The sequence below is a fragment of the Aquarana catesbeiana genome, linkage group LG02, assembly GCF_042186555.1.
Source record: "Aquarana catesbeiana isolate 2022-GZ linkage group LG02, ASM4218655v1, whole genome shotgun sequence".
NCBI classification, from domain to species: Eukaryota; Metazoa; Chordata; class Amphibia; order Anura; family Ranidae; genus Aquarana; species Aquarana catesbeiana.
The window spans coordinates 39,080,938-39,102,502 of record NC_133325.1 but is presented as its reverse complement, the minus strand read 5'-3'; the positions used below and the strand labels follow the sequence as shown (position 1 = coordinate 39,102,502).

Below are 21,565 nucleotides of genomic sequence, written 5' to 3'. Positions count from 1 at the left end.
GGAAAGAATAGTGCCTCAAGGGTCGGATAAAGGCAAGCAAAGGGCTGCAGTTTGGAGACCACAGGTTTACATTCTACTGTCAGCGGGGAATCCTGCTGACAGCAGATGAGTCATGGTTGTTAAGGACGCAGCGGCCGCCTGATCCTTAATAACCATCTTTTTACAATTAATCCAAATGAAACAAATGCATTTGTTAATTCATTATAACATTTTTTCAAATTTATTTAAATTTCTTATTATGTCCATGCAGAAATTCAGATGCATCAGAATCTCCGTAAATCAAATTTTCATCTGAAAAACTAATCTGAATGAAACTAAACGCACATGTTCAGTTATTAGGGGTAAAATTCACATAGGCCATGGTCTAGGTCAGCCAAGAATGACTTAAAGCCCTCCATTTTATTACTGCCTGTCAGTAAACCGCCCTTGTATATAATGGAAGGCTCCAGGTGACCGATCTGCCTGCCTGGCAGGGTTGCCAACCTCCAACAGCTTTTTTTTTTACTGACAGAACATGTAAGATTTACTGACAGAGCACTTTTTTTTTACTGGCAACCTGAAAAAATGACAGAACTCCTATTAGAAACTAAAACAATCGATATTAAAACAGTATAAACACAATCTGTAAACACTGACAATATCCATAACAGATAATTGGCCTGTTTTACATTTAAAAAGTCAATACAGCATGACAAATTATCAGCCATCTTGCTGGGATACAGTTGAAAAACAAGTTCTGTTATGCATGCCAAAGTGAGCAATGGGTACGACCGGATTGCATCTAATAGTGGCAGTGGCCTAAAAGAGGTGGATTAAACAGAACTACGCCCTGACTACCTACCTCTAAATGAACATAGCAGCTGCTTGAGTGAGTACACATTGCCATGGCCTCGCTGCTTAGCTCCATAGTGTGGCAATTTTAACTCAACATGTCAAGTTTCACAGACATCATCGCCTGTCAAACTTGCCCATTGAGCTCAGTGGGGCTGTGCAGCAGCTGCAAGGCAAATGCTTGACCTCCGATTGTGACACAGTATTTAGCGGCAAAATTCCCATTCAGGTGGGGAAAAAAACACATTCAGGATGCAGCAGTATCACCTCCTGCACTAACAGTGGGAGGGTCTGTTAGTGTGCGTTAGGTACAGAGTGCAGGGTTCAGGTGCGAGCTACGTACAGAGTTAATGTGTGCGCCACATACAGAGTGCAGGGTTCAGGTGTATGCTTCGTACAGAGTTCAGGTGTGAGCTATGTGCAGAGTGCAGGGTTCAAGTGTGCACTACGTACAGAGTTCAGGTGTAGGGTTCAGGTGTGAGCCATGTACAGAGTGCAAGGTTCAAGTATGCGCTACGTACAGAGTACAGGTTTCAGGTGTGTGCTACGTACAGAGCTTAGGTGTGCACTAAGTACAGAGTGCAGGGTTCACGTGTGTGCTACATACAGAGTGCAGGGTTCAGGTGTTTGTTACGTACAGAGCTCAGGTGTGCGCTAAGTACAGAGTGCAGGGTTCAGGTGTGTGCTATGTACATAGTACAGGGTTCAAGTGTGCGCTACCTACAGAGTGCAGGGTTCAAGTGTGTGCTACGTACAGAGTGCAGGGTTCAGGTGTGTGTTACGTACAGAGCTCAGGTGTGTGCTAAGTACAGAGTGCAGGCCTCAGGTGTGTGCTATGTACAGAGTGCAGGGTTCAAGTGTGTGCTACGTACAGAGTTCAGGTGTGAGCAACATACAGAGCGCAGGGTTCAAGTGTATGCTATGTACAGAGTGCAGGGTTCAATTGTGCACTACATACAGAGTGCAGGGTTCAAGAGTGCATTGAGTACAGAGTGCAAGTGACAGGGGTGTGGTGTATACAGATTGCAGGGTTCAGAGGTGCGCTGTGTACAGACTGAAGGGTTCAGGCATGCACTGCATAAAGAGCGCAGGGTTCAGGAATGAGCTGTGTACAGAGTGCAGGGTTCAGGAGTGCACTGTGTGTAGAGTTCAGGGTTCAAGGGTGCGCTGAATACAGAGTGCAAGGTTCAGGGGTGCCCCTTTTTCCCCAAATCGCCCCCTCCCCCAGTATAGTGCTCTACTCCTTCTGCCACCGGCTCCAGCCTGTTCCATTTAAAAATAATCCAAACTGGCTCCAAATTCTGCCTGGGTAAGTGGCTGCTGGTGCTGCATCAAGCTGTCAACGGGTTCTTTCTTACTCATGCCGAGCCAACACTAACCTGCCTGGAAAAAAAAAAAGGACTGTTTTTTACTGACATAAAATTTCTCAAACAGGCATTTACTGACAGCTTTAAAAATCACAGTTAGTAAATTTACTGATGGCTGGTAACCCTGCTGCCAGGGTACAAGCCACCTGAGCTTTCACTATTGCTGCCTCGGTTTTTGATAATGATAGTCTACTGTGTGCTTACAGCTCCTCTAATATGAGTCCATATGGCTAGAAACTAACTGTTATCAGAGTAGGGGGACAGTCCTTCCTAGCCTTTTAGTAATCAGCTCAGGGTGTACTGCCATGGTGACCTCTCTCTTTCAGCCTTCTCAACTACCAGTCTTTGTATGGCTCTGGGACTATGGAGTCTAAAATTAATGCAACACTAATGTTAGATTGAAGATTAAGAGGAGTGGCACAAAACTATTGGCTTAGTTGGGCAGGAAGTATAGATCTGGCCTTGATATTTATTTTGGAACAATAGGCATTTCATCTGTATCTCAGAACCCAAGACATGCAGGTCGGTCTACCATCTTTCATGTTGCTGAGCTTGGGACAATTTTGGAAGCACTGCAAACGAAACATCTCTTTATGTAGCCAAAGAACAGTTCATCCCGTGCACCGTAGATAAATATACTGAGGAATCTTGGAAGGCACATGAAAAAACTGAAATTAATAGGGGGTAAAAGAACTAAATTATCCTTGGTAAATAATTCTACAATGCTGTAGCCAAAGGTTGACATGCACAACATAAGCTGAACAGCATGAAGCATCATGGTTTTCGCAGCCTTGGAGGCTGATTCCTTTTTTGAAAAGATCCTCAACGCAATCAGGGTGATTCTGATGTAAGTATAGAGGATTGCCAGCCCCGCGAGGGAAAACGTCAAGACGTAGGCAAAAATCCTTATTACTTCCTGCACGGGGAGGATGGTAAAAGTTGCCCGGGAGCATGTCACATGAAGTAAAAAAAAGCTTTTGTTAACAGAGGAGCACAGAATAATAAAATCAACAACGTTAGGAATCAGACATATTGTCCATACCAAAGCAATGGCAAGGAACGTTCTTGGAATGGTGCAAAACTCTCCGTGTCTTAGGGGGAAACATATGGCAACATATCTTTCCAAGGACATCACCGCCAGATTATAAGGTGTGACTTTCATGGTGGTCGAGGATAGAGTGACGATAAGGTAACAGATGGGGACAGGGAAAGTAACTTGATAGGCATAAAAGACAAAAAGAAGAAGGGCCAAGCATAGGTAGGCCGCATCATTAATTAGCATGTGGATAAAAAGGATGTAGCGAGTTGTTTCTCGGGCAACTGAATTGGTGAAGAAGATGGTTAACATGGCTGCCATAAAGAGCAGGAAGAAGAAGAAGCAGGTAAACATTGAACTTGTTATCGTCGTTCTTAGGACCTCTATGTTTATGCCATCCCAAGCGGATACTTTGGTAATATTGGGTGGAATACCACTGGAAATCACCATGTCTAAAAGATGTCAGCAGATTCAAACTGTGCCAAAAAAAAAAAGATTTATTATTAGAAGAACAAATAAAGGACACAACTACCGATGCCGATGTTTAATTCTAGTGAATGCTTAATGTAAAATATTCTTATTATAGGCCCACATGCAAATATACCAATATACATTTTTTTTACTTAGGTTACAATTATACATGCAGCAGGACTGCGCTTTTCAGACTCATTTGAAATTCAGTGAGGATGTGATCTGACACCTCCTCATCACCTGTTTTAAAGCGGTTGTAAACCCTGTGAAAAAAAAACCCCTGTAAGCTAAAGACATAATGAGCTAGTATGCGGACCCTCAGAATACTGCGGACCCTCAGAGTGCATGCAGGGTATATGTGACAGACCTAGCCGGGAGAGAGAGTTTTGGAGGGGACTGTATGCTAGCTTCTTGCCGATCGATCGTGGGCCCTAGCATTTAGGGGAATGGTGCTCTTTGTGAGCTGTATGTCTGGCGACCCTTAAGGCGGTATTACTGTGGATTCGGGTCCTGGTCCCCCAGGACACACAGACTCTGGGGACCCTGGATTTGCCATATTAGAAATAGTGGCTTATTCATAATGCTGGGACAGATACTGTTAGGAGATGCTGATGTAAATTCCAACAGTCTGCTGTCTGTCTGTTGTCTGCTAAAATGTGTATTGTAAATAAGTCTACTATGGGATCTAAGAGTCATTAGATCCCCATTGTTGTTTGTGTTAATTAACTCTGCTATTGTGTGAAGAAGAGTCTATGTTGATTGTGATAATGTTGATTGGATTTTCTGAACTACAAGACAGCCAGTCTGGCCTAAAGGTCATGTCTGAGTCATCTAGGCTGTCTAAAGGGGTTAGTTAATTAGCTCATGTTAATTAGGTTAATTAGGTTAATTAGGTTACAGCTGTATTGTTAGAGTAATATGAGCAGGAGGTCTGCACCTCCTCTTTTATTGTATAAATAAGACTGTATTCCTGTCAATAAAGAGAGATTCCTGGTTGAACTTACATACAGCCTGCCTGGTGTTTGTTCTGAGCTACACAACTGGACTAGAATGGCACAGAGCTGTAGTTCTAGTCCCGGAGCATTGGATGACCGAACCATCAGACGTTGCAATCTGATTCAATAGCTGCAGAGGAGTGTCAGGAGAGTGGAACCGAGCGAGCAAGGGGCTCGTTACAGTATATATCTTCTAAACAGTGCAGGTTTAGGAGATATTCATTTTACCTACAGGTAAGCTTTATTATAGGCTTACTTATAGGTAAAAAGCACAAAGGGGGTTATACAACCGCTTTAACCCTGCAAATGCTGTACCACTGCACCGCAAACGCATGTTTGGTTGTGGCACAACCCCATTGAATGAGTTGTGTTCGGGGGCAGTAATGCCTGTCAACTGCGACAGTAAAGCTCCTGTATTCGAAGGGCAGCCACTCAGAAATGGATCCAGAAGCAAGTGAAGAACACTGGATTAGCGGTATCTGCTACAGTGATTTCTGGCTTCTAGAGGGATCCTACAGTTATGATATAGATGTAGCACCCTGGTGTTTAGGCAGCGTTGCTCCTAAATTTACTTGCCAGGTATAGCTGCCTTGGCCGATTGTTGAGGATCAATTGATTTCACTCTAAGTCTGTAATTGCTGCACTTCTCTTTTTGGTCGCTAGCCTGGTGGCATTAGATATGAGAAGGGCAATGCAAGGTCAGATTATGGGTATATGGGTATCCCAGCCAATGGGCAGGGGTTTTCTTGGATCCCTTGGCCTCCTGGGAGAGCCTACTGTATATATTTGGATAGAGTCATGTGATCAGTGACTCTGCCAAGTGGACAGCTGTCTGGGTGGACATGTGTTGTATTGCCCGGGCTGCTAGGCCAGAGATTGGGCCTACCCCGGGCACATCTGGCTGCTAGGCTGTGTGAGGGCCTATCCAGAAGCAAGAGAGTAGCACAGGGTTGGGATTACGGCTTGCAGTCCAACCAGAAGTGACAGTTCTGCCGGCCGGAGACCCTGTCGTTGTCGGAGGTAGAGGGGAAGCTGTGGCCACTAAGGGACCAACCACCTTAGTACCAGCGACCACAGTGAGTAGCTGAAGCAAGTACCGGAGCAGTATTCTCACCAACCGGGGACGGTGAAGAATCAGGAAACTTCAGCGGGTATCAAGCCAGGGACCCAGCCAGTGGAGGTGACGCTTGCAAAGCAGCCTTGTGTGTCAAGCCAGGGACCGAGCAGGCCAGTGGGGTGAAGCTTGAGAAGTATCTTGAGTGCCAAGCTAGGGACCCAGCAGAGAGGTGGGGGTGACGCTTGAGGAAGATACCACTGTGAAGATTGGAGGAGCTCAAGGGAATCTGTGACAGAGAATCATCTAGTCTAGTGTAAGAGACTGGGAGCTCAGTGATCGGAAGAACTACAAAAAGTGATTGTAATGAAAGTAAAGGAACTGTTACAACTTTAGTTAGGAACTGTTAAAGACTGTTGCCATGGCAGACAACATTCCTACACATGCAGAAGTGGTGTCTTGCTGAATGCCTCACCCTGCATGGCTGTCCTCCTGTTGAACTCTCAAAGTCTGCTAAGTAGTCTTGCACCTTCCCGAAGGGTATCCTGGCCCTAAATCTCTCTCCCAACGTTCTGTTAAGAGAAATAAAATCTCTTTTGCATTCAAGAGGTGTCTGGCACCCAATGGATCCAACTACTTTGCACTCACTATGCCTCACAACCCACCATATACAGAAGGATGTCAGCTATCTCTAGCCCTGGAGGTTCTCATTAGATCAAAGGAGGCTGGGAACCTTGCTACATATACATAGCTACATTGGTCCAGGCGGATCAATATAACTATGTGTAGCACCCTCTACCTAGGTAGGTGCTAGAGGTGAGATTTTTGGAGAGTGCAGGTAAAATTTAGGCAGGGTGACAGGTAAACCACAACTTTCAGCAGCCCCTACGGGGGTACCACTACATATGCAAAAGTAGTCATACCTGGAAAAGTAGCCATACCTGGAATCCATATTTAACCACTTCAGGTCCGCTCTATAGCAGTTTTACTGTTACAAGATGGCACCTCTGCACCGGATCACGTATATATACATGATCCGGTACTTCCAGATAGGGGGCACGCACATGCGCAGCCAGTGGCTCTCTTCCACTGTAATTGGAAGCTGGAAGAGGCTGTTGCTGCCCCTCCACCTGCCTCAGCTTGCCGAGGGAAAAGCCGGGCCGTTACTTCTCCTCCCGGCCGAACAGGAAGCGGGTCCTGAGATGCAATTGGGGAGTCCTAAGACTCCCTGGCCAATTGGGTTTTAGGGCCCACTTCCTGATTGGCCGGGAGGAGAAGCAGGAAGACATTGGTGAATATTAATTCGCTAATGTCACACAATTGGGTGGGCTCTGGGCGCAGTGCTCTGTGCCCTGTGCCCACCCTTATTTGAAGCCAATTAGAGCCTCAGGCTCTAATCACGTGCTTCAAAAAAAAAACAAACAAAAAAAAACATTGAAATCCATGCATCCGGCACCCTGCATGTACAGTGGGGATGGAAAGTATTCAGACCCCCTTACATTTTTCACTCTTTGTTATATGGCCCAGCCAGAGCCCTGACTTAAACCCAATTGAGCATCTCTGGAGAGACCTAAAAATGGCTGTCCACCAACGTTTACCATCCAACCTGACAGAACTGGAGAGGATCTGCAATGATGAATGGCAGAGAATTCCCAAATCCAGGTGTGAAAAACTTGTTGCATCTTTCCCAAAAAGACTCATGGCTGCATTAGATCAAAAGGATGCTTCTACTAAGGATGCTTCTACTAAATACTGAGCAAAGGGTCTGAATACTTAGGACCATGTGATATTTCAGTTTTTCTTTTTTAATAAATCTGATAGCCTCCTCTCCCAGTCGATGCCTGTTTAGGAGAAACGTACCTTGGGTGGAGCCAGAGGACCTGACGTCACCACACTCTCAGCTGTTCGACTTCAGCGTCGGCTGTGTTTTTTAATTGCTACGATGTTTTACCCTGCCAATGCTTTGATGTCAGTTGTCCATTCATGGATTAAAGCATTTTAAACTACTGCACATTGAAGCGCCTCTTCTTTAAAAATATACTTTTTCCTGCTACGAGTGGTCTTGCTGGAGCAGCTAATGGAGGAGAGCGTTTCTGATTGCCGCCTCTGAAATTTCAACTACCAGGCGTGGAGGGAAGTCTGTCTCTACTCAAAGACCAGCTGTTCCTGACCCCGAGAGGAGTTTGTTCAGGCTCGCATGATCTCTGTGGTGGGGATCCATCAAATCTGGTAAGCAGCCCCCTTATCCTATTTCTGCACTGTCTTAGAAGATCCATAGAAGATTTACTGAAGATTTAGACCCCTTTCATACTGGGGCGTTTTTCAGGCATTTTTTCAGGTGCATTAGCGTTAAAAAAAGCGCCTGTAAAGTGCCTGAAAGTAGCCTCATCTGCAATCCCAATGTGATAGCCCGAGCCCTTTCACACTACCAGCGCCCGATAAACGCTGATAAAGCGCCGCTTAAGACCCTTTTCACACTGGGGGTTTTTTTCAGGCTTTTTTCGGGCGCTGGCAGTTTGAAAGGGCTCGGGCCATCAGAGAACCCAGCCCGGTGGCAAAAACAGAAAAGCGCTGCAAAGAAGCTGCTTGCAGGATTTTTTTTGACGCCCTGCCAACGCAGCGCCCCAGTGTGAAAGCACTCGGGCTTTCACATTGGGATTGCAGATGAGGCTTCTTTCAGGCGCTTTTTTTAACGCTAAAGCACCTGAAAAATGCCTGAAAAACGCCCCAGTGTGAAAGGGGTCTTAAAGAGGAATCACACCTCCGGTTTATGATACCATCATTTTCCATATGAACGATAATCTTTTAATTTCTTTATATTCACATTATTATTTTAGTAGCGCACTGAATTTTTTTCTTTAATAAATCTGCAAAAATGTCAACAATTCTGTGTTTTTCTGAAAATATGGGGTGCTGTGTGTACATTAATGAGGAAAAAAATGAACTTAAATGATTTTAGCAAATGGCTGCAATATAACAAAGAGTGAAAAATTTAAGGGGGTCTGAATACTTTCCGTCCCCACTGTAAATTAGGGCCGGGGCTCATGGATTAGGGGTGGCAGAGCCCCTGCGCCGCTAATGGAGTGGCTGCCACTGACAGTGCCGATTTTTTAACACTGATCACTGTGTTGGTGTCACTGGCTCCCAAAAAGTGTCAAAAGGGTCAGTTAGTGTCAGAATCTCCACCGCAACATCACAGTCCCACTATAAGTAGCCATAAATATATAGTAGTCCCCATACTGTAGGTGTGCACAGCCTACTGCATTAGGGTGTGCACCCCAAAGCTCAAACACACATGCCTTTCTCTGCACCCTCGGCTGCACTGGGCAGTGAGTGAATTGGTCTGTGCTGAGTGGCTTCCTCTTTATTCACAAACTGAAGCATACTAAACACAGTTTAGTATGCTTCAGTTGTGAATGGACACAGGGAGTGAGTGTGTTAATTTATGAAGCACCCCCCAGGGTCTGCTGGGAGCAGAAAGGTACCTCCAGTTACAGGGAGCGAGCTTACATTCACCCCAGGGCTGAGTCCATGGCCATAATGTGAAGCTTGAAAAGAATATAGGCGCCAGTCACTTTAGGTACTTTTCAATGCTTTAATTAGAACTTGAGAAAGGTTGTAGGAAAGAGGTTGAGGGGAGGTTTCAGATACCTTTTTTTAGCAGATCACTTACAGACTCCTTGAATCAAAGGACAAAACAGCTTTTCTTCTAGCAGATCTTAAATACCTGGGTAGGTCTCTCACACAGATCTAGCAACCAGTAAGATGTCTGGATAAGCCTCTCTCACAGACTTAGCAGCCAGTAGATGCCTGGATAAGTCTCTCTCACAAACGTAGCAGCCAGGAGCTTGTTACCTTGATTGGCTTGTAGAACAATTTCACAGTACCAGAACCTTTAAGCCATCCGGCGGTACTGTGAGGGTAGTTTAGATGTAGGTGAGTCCTCCCACCGAGTCACCAGGCCCTTCTGAGAGACCACCCTTCATCCTGGTTCTCTACAGCAAGGGTCCTCCCCTGGATCTCCTCAGCTTGGCTCGGCTTCTTCCACACAGGCAAGACAGCCTAAGGACCACCTCAGGTGTAGTAGGCCCCAGACAGGCTTCTGGGCCTACTTGCAGAGCTTGCAGCAATGTAGACTCAGGCCTGGAGGGCCACGAGGTAAGAACTGACTAAAGCACATGGCATCTGTCCAATAAATACCCCTTCCCAGAATGCACAGCGGCAAGAACCTCCTACTGGGCTGTTTCCGGAAAAAGAATATTTATTATAGCTCAACCTAGTTGTTATTTTCACACTGCCCTGTGGTACCAGTGACACCTACTGGCAACAGTGGGAAATGCACAACTCAAGTTTAGAACTCAAATATACAATATACAATCAAATCTGAGCTGTTTACAGCGCAGCCAAAAACTAAATTTACATTATAGCCCCATTTTTGTCAACAGGGGGCTACATTTAGAAAAGGCTGGTTCTGGTAAACTACATATTTACTATCCCCTTCACCCGCTTTGCATCCTGAAACATCCCTCGCAGCAGCCTGGGAGAGAGGAGAGGAGGGAAGCCAGCAGCACTGCAGGGTGGGAGGGGCCAACAAGGGGTGGGGAGCCCAGGCAGTAGGGGGAATCGGCACTGCACATAGTGAATAGTGTGCCCAGGCACACCTGGAAAACCCTCTGTGCACGCCTATGGTAGTCCCGCTGATCGCCCCCACCACTAGTAAAAAAAAAAAAAAATATTGCATTGTTTGTAGACGCTATAACTTTTGCGCAAACCAATCAATAAATGCTTAATGGGATTTTTTTGATCAAAAACATGTAGCAGAATACATATTGGATAAACATGTGCACTGCAGAAAAATTTGTTAGTTTTCATTTTATTTGGTTTTTTCGTAAATTTGAAAATTTGTAAATTCAGAAATTCGAAAATTCAGCTAGCTGCTGCTATAACCACGGTATATAACGTCAAAGTAATGACATATATATATATACAGTACAGTGGGCAGTCCAGAAGTGGTGGACCTAGGGTTGCCACCTGTCCGAGATTCACCCAGAAAGTCCAGGTTTTGGATCATATGTCCGGGTTTAAGTCCACCTAGAACCCGAACACATTATTCAGACAGGAATGTGGCTCAGAACTGGGCCTGATAGGTGGGTGAAGGGGCACTATGTGCGCCGCATTACTATTCTCTTTGGAGGGCCCAAAGGTGTCCCAGGACTGTTGCAATCCTATAGGGCAGGGATCTCCAAACTACGGCCCTCCAACTGTTGAGGAATTACACGTCCCATGAGGCATTGTAAAACGCTGACATTCACAGACTTGACTAGGCATGATGGGAATTGTAGTTCTTGAACAACTGGAGGGCCGTAGTTTGGAGACTCCTGCCGGTATAGTGTATAGATATACTAAAACAAAATGTTCGGCTTTGGTTTGAAGAAAAAGTGGCAACCCTAGGTGGACCTAGTCCTAGGTGGACCTGTCATCAGATCTATGTTTTCATGATAGGTGCAGCATGCTGAGTAATGTCAGTGTAACATACATAACATATTTATTACCTCCCACAGATCACAGTACTCCCCCTGGCAATACCTTCATCTCATTGTTTCTCCAATATGACAACACCATCTTTAACCACTTTCCGCAGAACGACGTCACATCATATCATCTTTTAGAGCCAGCGATTCCCTGCACCGTAAGAACAGTCATAGCGGCTTGATCATTCTTACAGGCAGCAGGCGGGGACGTCTTCCCCCCTCCCACCACCTTCTGGTGCTTCTCCCAGCTCACCCATACGATCGGCGAGAGGGAGAAGGAATCGGTCCATGCCGGAAAATGAACATAGAGAATCAGGCAGGCCAGATGGCCCCCAGATCTCTCCATGTTCTGAGTTTGCAATGTTACGACGTCAAGCCCAGCCTCTGCATCTAAAAAAATGCCGCCGCCTCGATAAGGAAAAGCCAGGATTTTTTTTTTTTGTTTTGTTTTTTTCATGCTTTCCAGCCTGGAGGAGAGATGTGGGGACTTATAGAACCCAGATCTCACTGTAAAGAGGACCTGTCACACACTATTCCTATTAAAAGGGATGTTTACATTCCTTGTAATAGAAATAAAAGTGATTTAAAAAAATGTCAAAATAGAAAAATAAAAGTAAAACAAACAATAAAAAAAAAAGTGCCCCCGTCCCCACGTGCTTACGCACAGAAGCGAACGTATACATAGGTTGCGCCCACATATGTAAATGACGTTCAAACCACACATGTGAGCGAACGTAAGAGCGAGAGCAATAATTCGAGTGCTAACCTTCCTCTGTAACTCTAAACAGGTAACCTGTAAAAAAAAAAATTAAAGCGTCGCCTATGAGGATACCAAAGTTTGGCGCCATTCCACAAGTGTGCGCAATTTCAAAGTGTGACATGTTAGGTATCTATTTACTTGGCGTAACATTATCTTTCACATTATGCAAACAAATTGGGCTAACTTTACGGTTTTGTTTTTTAATGCATGAAACAATTAATTTTTTTCCAAAAAAAGCGTTTGAATAATTACTGCGCTAATACCGTGCGAGATAAAAAGTTGCTGCTAAACAAACATAAATAATGTTTGGGGGGTTCTGAGTAATTTTCCAGCATAAAAATGATGATTTTTACATGTAGGAGCGAAGTGTCAGATTTGGCCTGGGACAAGTCAAATCGCATGCCAAATCGGCTTAATGTGAAGTTATCACCCTAATCAGCCACAGGACCTGTGTAATTAACCACTTCAGCCCCAGAAGGATTTACCCCCTTCCTGACCAGGGCCATTTTTTCGATACAACACTGCGGTCGCTTTAAGTGACAATTGCGCCGTTGTACGACGCTGTACCCAAACATAATTGACGTCCTTTTTTCCCACAAATAGCGCTTTCTTTTGGTGGTATTTGATCACCTCTGCAGTTTAAAAAAAAAAAAAAAAAACAATTTTGAAAAAAAAAACACATTTTTTACCCTTTTCCATAAAACATTTCCAAAAAATATGTAAAAAAACAAATGTATTCATCAGTTTAGGCCAATATGTATTCTTCTACATATTTTTGGTAAAAAAAAACCCCAATAAGTGTATATTGATTGGTTTGCTCAAAAGTTATAGCGTCTACCAAATCCATAGATTTATGGCATTTTTAATATTTAGTTATTTTTTACTAGTAATGATTTTTACTAGCGGTGATTTTTAGCAGGACTGCGACATTGCAGCGGACAGATCGGACACTAAATTGCTATTTTTGACACTTTTTTGGGAACCAGTGACACTGTTATTGCACTAATGACACTGGCAGGGGAGGGGTTACCATCAGGGGCGATCAAGGGGTTAAATGTGTTCCCTGTTTGTGTTTTCTAACTGTATGGGGGACTGTGTGACTAGGGAAACACACAGATCCGTCTTCCTGCATAGCAGAAAGACAGGATCTGTGTATCTCCCCTGTCAGAATGGAGATTTGCCTTGTTTTCACCTGCAGATCCCCGTTCTGTCACTGCGGGGAGCGATCGCGGGTTGGCCAGCGGACATCGAGCCTGCCGGACCCGCTGATTGGCGCCCCCCCGCTGGCCAACGGGAGTGCGCACATGTCTCTGGCGGCCACAAAATTGCCGACGTACACCTACGGCGATTTGCGGGAGCGAGCCAACCTGCCGCAGTAGAATGATGGCGGTTGGTCGGCAAGCTGTTAATATGTGTTTCGGTTTTAAAGGGATGAGGTGGCAACCCCAAGAGATGTTGGCTCAGGAAATTACACAATCGTGTAAATCTGGTGCGTGTTCAGTTGTTTGTGTGTTCACAAATATTTAAAACAGGTCAGCCCATGCTGCAGCCTCTTACCTTGTGACTTGCTATGAAGTTACAATGTACAGTCTGATCGCCGGGGGAGAGGAAATGCTTTCATCATCGGAGCCTAGGCAAAGTCATGGATTGGAGGTGGAGAATGGCTTTTAGAAGATAAAAAGCTTTTCAGAAAAGTGATACTGTTACTAAATTTTGTTCATTCACACTGACAGGTCCACTTTAAATGTCTCAGTATTACAGGGATTTGATGACGTCTGGTCCCGGCCTTATGATCTGCTTTGGGGGTTCATTCTTCATATCTGATATGATACTGTACAGGGATCCGAGCATGCAGGATAACAGTGAGAGAAATGTTCACGTTTCTCTGTATTTATACTTTCCTGCCTCAGAGACTTTATCTTCTCCTCCTTGTCCTGGTCTCTACATTCTCCTTCCTCTCTTCAGACCTCGTCTCCCTGATGACCCATTACTGTCTTCATCTCTCCAGGGTCATTTAATAAGGTGCATGTGTTATTATAGACATCATCAAAACATTGCCAGAATATACAGTCAGTGTGAATTGTTAATATTTCCTTGACTATGGTAAAACAGATGCAAGCTGGCCTGATACCTTTGCACATACCCTACTATTATGTTTACCATCTTAAATAACCAGAAGACACCCTTTTGGAGTAAACTTGGCCGTACCGGCCATTTTATTAACAATAAACCATAAACATATTATTTACAAATAGTACTTTTTCAGATCAGTCGTAACCATGTTGTAGATCTTTGAAGGCACTGAAAAGACCCCAAATTTATTGTTGTGGCAGTGGCAGCATGCCTACTCAAGGACAATACCAACTCTTCAACTTCCAACGCTGATACCCATATCCAAATGCCCAGTTAAACCTCGGTTAACTGGCATCTTCCCAAGGATCCCATACCAAGATGGTTCCCCACTATACTGGTCTTAATTTAGAAGGCCTCCAAAGATCTCAACCGCTATAACTTACAACAATAAATGCCGAATGTTCCAGATATAATACAGACAACAGGGCGGGAGGGTAGGAGCTGTTTCTTCATCCAGTGACCTCCAACTGACCACCGGGACACTGGCCCCTCCCTAACTATGCTGCATACGCTTCTGGCCACCCCCTCTACTCTGACCAACTCAAAACACCCAGTTGACCTTCAATTGGCTAGCTAGCCCTGCTACCCTGTCATGCCAGCCCTGCGCCTATTCCTGCGTCTTTTGCTGCGGGCTTCTCTTGACTATGGTAAGACAGATACAAGCTGGCCTGATACCTTTGCACATACCCTACTATTATGTTTACCATCCTAACCACTTCAATACAGGGCTTTTATACACCCTTCCTTCCCAGACCAATTTTTAGCTTTCAGCGCTCTCACATCACACTTTGAATGGCAATTACTCAGTCATGCTACACTGTACCCAAACCAAATTTTTATCATTTTTTTCTCACAAACATAGCTTTCTTTTGGTGGTATTTAATCACTGCTGTTTTTTTATTTTTTGCAATATAAGCAAAAAAATAGAGAAATTTTTGAAAAAAAAACACTTTTTTTTAGTTTCTATTGTAAAATTTTGCAAATAAGTCATTTTTCTTCATAAATTTGGGCCACAATGTATACTGCTACATATCTTTAGTAAAAATAACCCAAATTAGTGTATATTATTTGGTCTCTGTGAAAGTTATAGAGTCTACAAGCTATGGTGCAAATCATTGAAAAATGATCACATCTGATCACACCTGATGTACTGAAGGCCTATCTCATTTCTTGAGGCCCTAACAAGCTAGGAAAGTACAAATACCCCCCAAATCACCCCTTTTGGAAAGCAGACATTCCAAGGTATTTAGTAAGAGGCATGGTGAGTTTTTTGAAGTTGTAATTTTTAACCACAATTCTTGGAAATTTTTTTTTTTTTTGCACAAAATTGTCATAATAACAAGTTATTTCTCTCACACAGCACATGCATACTTGCAATGAAACCCCAAAATACATTCTGCTACTCCTCCTGAGTATAGTGATACCACATGTGTGAGACTTTTACACAGCCTGGCCACATACAGAGGTCTAACATCCAACTAGCACCGTCAGGCGTTTTACGAGCATAAATTGCACATCTCATTTGATGACAACCTATCACAATTTTGAAGACCCCGGAGCACCAGGTCAATGGAAACGCCCAAAAAATTACCTCATTTTGGAAAGCTAACACCCCAACGTATAATCTAAGAGGCATAATGAGTCTTTTGAACGGTTCATTTTTTTCCAGTAGTTTTTGGAATATGTGGGAAAAAAATGAAAACGCATTTTTTTAATACAAGGTTGTCCATTTATAAGATATTTCCAACACATAGCACGTACATAGCAAAACTGACACCCCAAAATACATTATGCTCCTCCTCCCGAGTATAGCGATACCACATGTGTGAGACTTTTACACAGCCTGGCCACATACAGAGGCCCAACATCCAAGTAGCACCGTCAGGCGTTCTACAAGCATAAATTACACATCTCATTTCTCAACCACCTATTACAGTTTTGAAGACCCTGGAGCACCAGGACAATGGAAACGCCCACAAAATGACCCCATTTTGGAAAGCTAACACCCCAACGTATAAGCTATGAGGCATAATGAGTCTTTTGAATGGTTCATTTTTTTACAGAAGTTTTTGGAAAATGTGGAAAAAAAATGAAAACGCATTTTTTTTTACACAAAGTTGTCCATTTATAAGATATGTCCAACACACAGCATGTATGTAGCAAAAAGCACACCCCAAAATACATTCTGCTACTCCTCCTGAGTATGGCGATACCATATGTGTGAGACCTTTACATAGTCTGGCCACATACAGAGGCCCAACATCCAAGTAGCACTGCCAGTTGTTCTAGGAGCATACATTACACACAAATTCCTGTCAACCTATCACATTGTTGAAGGCCCTTCATATTTCTAACACATAGCATGTACTGTACATACAAATTACAAACCAAAATACATTCTGCTGAGTAAAGGGTAAAGAAAAGATTACCTGCGGTTTTAGTAGTGCAGTGGTCCACAGAGAAGAGCATCGGTCCAGGCAGCAGGCAGGAACGTGGACAGCGACAGTAAAACAGGCAGCAGGCAGGAATAGTCAGTACAGGTAGAGATGTCAGCACAGCCAAAGCATTAGTCCAGATAGCAGGCAGGGATGTGGTCAGCAGCAGCAAAAGGATCAAAGGATCATCCATGCAGCAGGCAGGAATACTGTCCATAGTTAGTACATGCAGCAGGCAGAGGTATGGTCAGCACAGCCAGAGTATTTGTCCAGGGAGCAGGCAGTACCATCAAGCTTAGGGCATCGGTCAGGAAAGAATGGGGACAGGGGTAGAGGCTTCTCCCACCCAAATCACTTTGAAGCCTCCGGGCAACCAGACCCTGTTATGGGAACACAGAAAACCAAAAACTGTTTTTCTGAACTCCGAACACTATTCTGGAGCCCCTCACATATGTGAGACCCCTGTGTAGCAGGGTGAAAGATCAATCCAAGGGGCAGGCAAAAACATGGTCAACAGGCCGAGGTCAGTGCAGGTAAAAGGCAGAAATAGACGGTAGGCAGAGGCATAGTCGATACAGTCCAGGGTCAGTTCACATGAAAGGCAAAAACATGGCAGAAAAACAATGCAGACGGTAGGCAGAGGCATAGTCGAGAAACAGGCCAGGGTCGGTTCACATGGAAGGCAATGATATGGTTGGTTGAGGAAGGGAAATATTTAGGATAGGAATTAAAAACGGGGAAATGGGGAAATTAGAAATATGGACTAATAATTTTCCAGTAGGGATGAGCCGAACACCCCCCGTTCGGTTCGCACCAGAACATGCGAACAGGAAAAAAGTTCGTTCGAACACGCGAACACCGTTAAAGTCTATGGGACACGAACATGAATAATCAAAAGTGCTAATTTTAAAGGCTAATATGCAAGTTATTGTCATAAAAAGTGTTTGGGGACCCGGGTCCTGCCCCAGGGGACATGGATCAATGCAAAAAAAAGTTTTAAAAACGGCCGTTTTTTCAGGAGCAGTGATTTTAATAATGCTTAAAGTCAAACAATAAAAGTGTAATATCCCTTAAAATTTCGTACCTGGGGGGTGTCTATAGTATGCCTGTAAAGGGGCGCATGTTTCCTGTGTTTAGAACAGTCTGACAGCAAAATGACATTTTGAAGGAAAAAACTCATTTAACCGCTTGGCATCCGCGCTATAGCCGAATGACGGCTACAGCGCGGACCTACATTCCCGGGAGGACGTCATATGACGTCCTCCCCTGTGCACGCTCCCTGCGCGCGCCCTGCAGGGCGCGCGCCGGGCGCGTTGTGATCACCGAGTCACTGAGACTCGGCTGATCACCGATCTGTGTAAGGGGCTGGTCCCGGCCCCTTACCATGTGATCAGCTGTCAGCCAATGACAGCTGATCACATGATGTAAACAAAAGATCGGTAATCGGTTTTTTTTTTTACTCACGCTGACAGCGCGAGTAGAAAAAAAAGCCGATCACCGGATCGGATGTGAGGGACATCGGTCCCCAAGTGGAAGAGGCACATCTGCCTCATCAGTGCCCAATAAAAGTGCCACCTAATAGTGCCCACAGTGCCACCTAATAGTGCCCACAGTGCCACCTAACAGTGCCCACAGTGCCACCTAACAGTGCCCACAGTGCCACCTAACAGTGCCCACAAGTACCACCTATCAGTGCCCACAAGTACCACCTATCAATGCCCACCTGTAGTGCCAATCAGTGCCACCTGCCAGTGCTGCCCATCACTGCCACCCATCAGTGCCCATCACTGCCACCCATCAGTGCCCATCACTGCCACCTATCAGTGCCCATCACTGCCGCCTCATCAGCGTACATCAATGAAGGAAAAAAATTACCCGTTTAAAATTTTTTAAAACAAAATATAAAAAAATAAACTTTTTTTTTAAAAAAAATTCAGTTTTTTACATTTTTTTAATAAAAAGTAAAAACCGCAGAGGTGATCAAATACCACCAAAAGAAAGCTCTATTTGTGGTGAAAAAATGATAAAAATTTCATTTGGGTACAGTGTTGTATGACCGCGCAATTGTCATTCAAAGTGCGTCAGCGCCCAAAGCTGAAAATTGGTCTGGATAGGAGGGGGGTTTAAGTGCCCGGTAAGCAAGTGGTTAAAACTACCCGCGGCTATTGCATTGCCGACAATACACATAGAAGTTCATTGATAAAAACGGCATGGGAATTCCCCAAAGGGGAACCCCGAACCAAAATTAAAAAAAAAAAATGACGTGGGAGTCCCCCTAAATTCCATACCAGGCCCTTCAGGTCTGGTATGGATATTAAGGGGAACCCCGGCCAAAATTAAAAAAAAAAAATGACGTGGGGTTCCCCCTAAATTCCATACCAGACCCTTCAGGTCTGGTATGGATTTTAAGGGGAACCCCGCGCCAAAAAAAAAAAAAAAAAAACAGCGTGGGGTCCCCCCAAGAATCCATACCAGATCCTTATCCGAGCACGCAACCTGGCAGGCCGCAGGAAAAGAGGGGGGGATGAGAGTGCGGCCCCCCCCTCCTGAACCGTACCAGGCCACATGCCCTCAACATTGGGAGGGTGCTTTGGGGTAGCCCCCCAAAACACCTTGTCCCCATGTTGATGAGGACAAGGGCCTCATCCCCACAACCCTGGCCGGTGGTTGTGGGGGTCTGCGGGCGGGGGGCTTATCGGAATCTGGAAGCCCCCTTTAACAAGGGGACCCCCAGATCCCGGCCCCCTCCCCTGTGTGAAATGGTAAGGGGGTACAAAAGTACCCCTACCATTTCACTAAAAAACTGTCAAAAATGTTAAAAATGACAAGAGACAGTTTTTGACAATTCCTTTATTTAAATACTTCTTCTTTCTTCTATCTTCCTTCATCTTCTGGTTCTTCTGGTTCTTCTGGCTCTTCTGGTTCTTCCTCCGGCGTTCTCGTCCAGCATCTCCTCCGCGGCGTCTTCTATCTTCTTCTCCTCGGGCCGCTCCGCACCCATGGCATGGGGGGAGGCTCCCGCTCTTCTCTTCTTCTTCATCTTCTTCTCTTCTTCTCTTCTTCTCTTCTTCATTTTCTTCTCCGGGCCGCTCCGCATCCATGCTGGCATGAAGGGAGGCTCCCGCTGTGTGACGGCGCTCCTCGTCTGACAGTTCTTAAATAATGGGGGGGCGGGGCCACCCGGTGACCCCGCCCCCTCTGACGCATGGGACATGACGGGACTTCCCTGTGGCATTCCCCGTGACGTCACAGGGAAGTCCCGTCAAGTCACCGTACGTCAGAGGGGGGCGGGGTCACCGGGTGGCCCCGCCCCCCGTTATTTAAGAACTGTCAGACGAGGAGCGCCGTCACACAGCGGGAGCCTCCCGCCATGCTAGCATGTGTGAGGAGCGGCACGGAGAAGAAAATGAAGAAGAGAAGAAAAGAAGAAGAGAAGAAGATGAAGAAGAAGAGAAGAGCGGGAGCCTCCCCCCATGCCATGGGTGCGGAGCGGCCCGAGGAGAAGAAGATAGAAGACACCGCGGAGGAGATGCTGGACGAGAACGCCGGAGGAAGAACCAGAAGAGCCAGAAGAACCAGAAGAACCAGAAGATGAAGGAAGATAGAAGAAAGAAGAAGTATTTAAATAAAGGAATTGTCAAAAACTGTCTCTTGTCATTTTTAACATTTTTGACAGTTTTTTAGTGAAATGGTAGGGGTACTTTTGTACCCCCTTACCATTTCACACAGGGGGGGGGGCCGGGATCTGGGGGTCCCCTTGTTAAAGGGGGCTTCCAGATTCCGATAAGCCCCCCGCCCGCAGACCCCCACAACCACCGGCCAGGGTTGCGGGGATGAGGCCCTTGTCCTCATCAACATGGAGACAAGGTGTTTTGGGGGGCTACCCCAAAGCACCCTCCCAATGTTGAGGGCATGTGGCCTGGTACGGTTCAGGAGGGGGGGCCGCACTCTCGCCCCCCCTCTTTTCCTGCGGCCTGCCAGGTTGTGTGCTCGGATAAGGGTCTGGTATGGACTTTTGGGGGGACCCCACGCCGTTTTTTTTTTTTTTTTTTGGCGCGGGGTTCCCCTTAAAATCCATACCAGACCTGAAGGGTCTGGTATGGAATTTAGGGGGAACCCCACGTCATTTTTTTTTTAAATTTTGGCCGGGGTTCCCCTTAATATCCATACCAGACCTGAAGGGCCTGGTATGGAATTTAGGGGGACTCCCACGTCATTTTTTTTTTTTAATTTTGGTTCGGGGTTCCCCTTTGGGGAATTCCCATGCCGTTTTTATCAATGAACTTCTATGTGTATTGTCGGCAATGCAATAGCCGCGGGTAGTTTTAAATGAGTTTTTTCCTTCAAAATGTCATTTTGCTGTCAGACTGTTCTAAACACAGGAAACATGCGCCCCTTTACAGGCATACTATAGACACCCCCCAGGTACGAAATTTAAAGGGATATTACACTTTTATTGTTTGACTTTAAGCATTATTAAAATCACTGCTCCTGAAAAAACGGCCGTTTTTAAAACTTTTTTTTGCATTGATCCATGTCCCCTGGGGCAGGACCTGGGTCCCCAAACACTTTTTATGACAATAACTTGCATATTAGCCTTTAAAATTAGCACTTTTGATTTCTCCCATAGACTTTTAAAGGGTGTTCCGCGGCATTCGAATTTGCCGCGAACACCCCAAATTGTTAGCTGTTAGGCGAACTTGCGAACAGCCAATGTTCAAGTCGAACATGAGTTCGACTCGAACTCGAAGCTCATCCCTATTTTCCAGAGTGTTATATCGCCTGAAGCATTCTCCGATGCAAAGGCCAGGTTGGGAGGGACAGTCGGGACAATGGAAGCTGGTATCTTTCCTAATTCCTTTTTTGGTGCACATCCGACATTTTTTTTGCCTTCGTTTTCCGATCCTGTTGGTGGAATATGGTCCGGGAAATGGCGCTCATGTAGTCTGCTG

The 21,565-nt window shown here is 45.2% G+C and overlaps 1 protein-coding gene across 1 annotated transcript; it reads right to left on the bottom strand.

Annotated features, from left to right (window-relative positions):
- Nucleotides 1–2,736: 2,736 nt before the first annotated feature.
- Nucleotides 2,737–3,684, bottom strand: LOC141129745 (odorant receptor 131-2-like). Its single transcript, XM_073617832.1, has one exon. It carries the CDS (start codon nucleotides 3,682–3,684, stop codon nucleotides 2,737–2,739), a length of 948 nt encoding a protein of 315 aa, XP_073473933.1.
- Between the last annotated feature and the right edge of the window lie 17,881 nt (nucleotides 3,685–21,565).

Coding starts and splice junctions, on each gene's coding strand:
- LOC141129745 (XM_073617832.1), bottom strand. CDS start 3,684: ATGGTGATTTCCAGTGGTATTCCACCCAATATTACCAAAGTATCCGCT.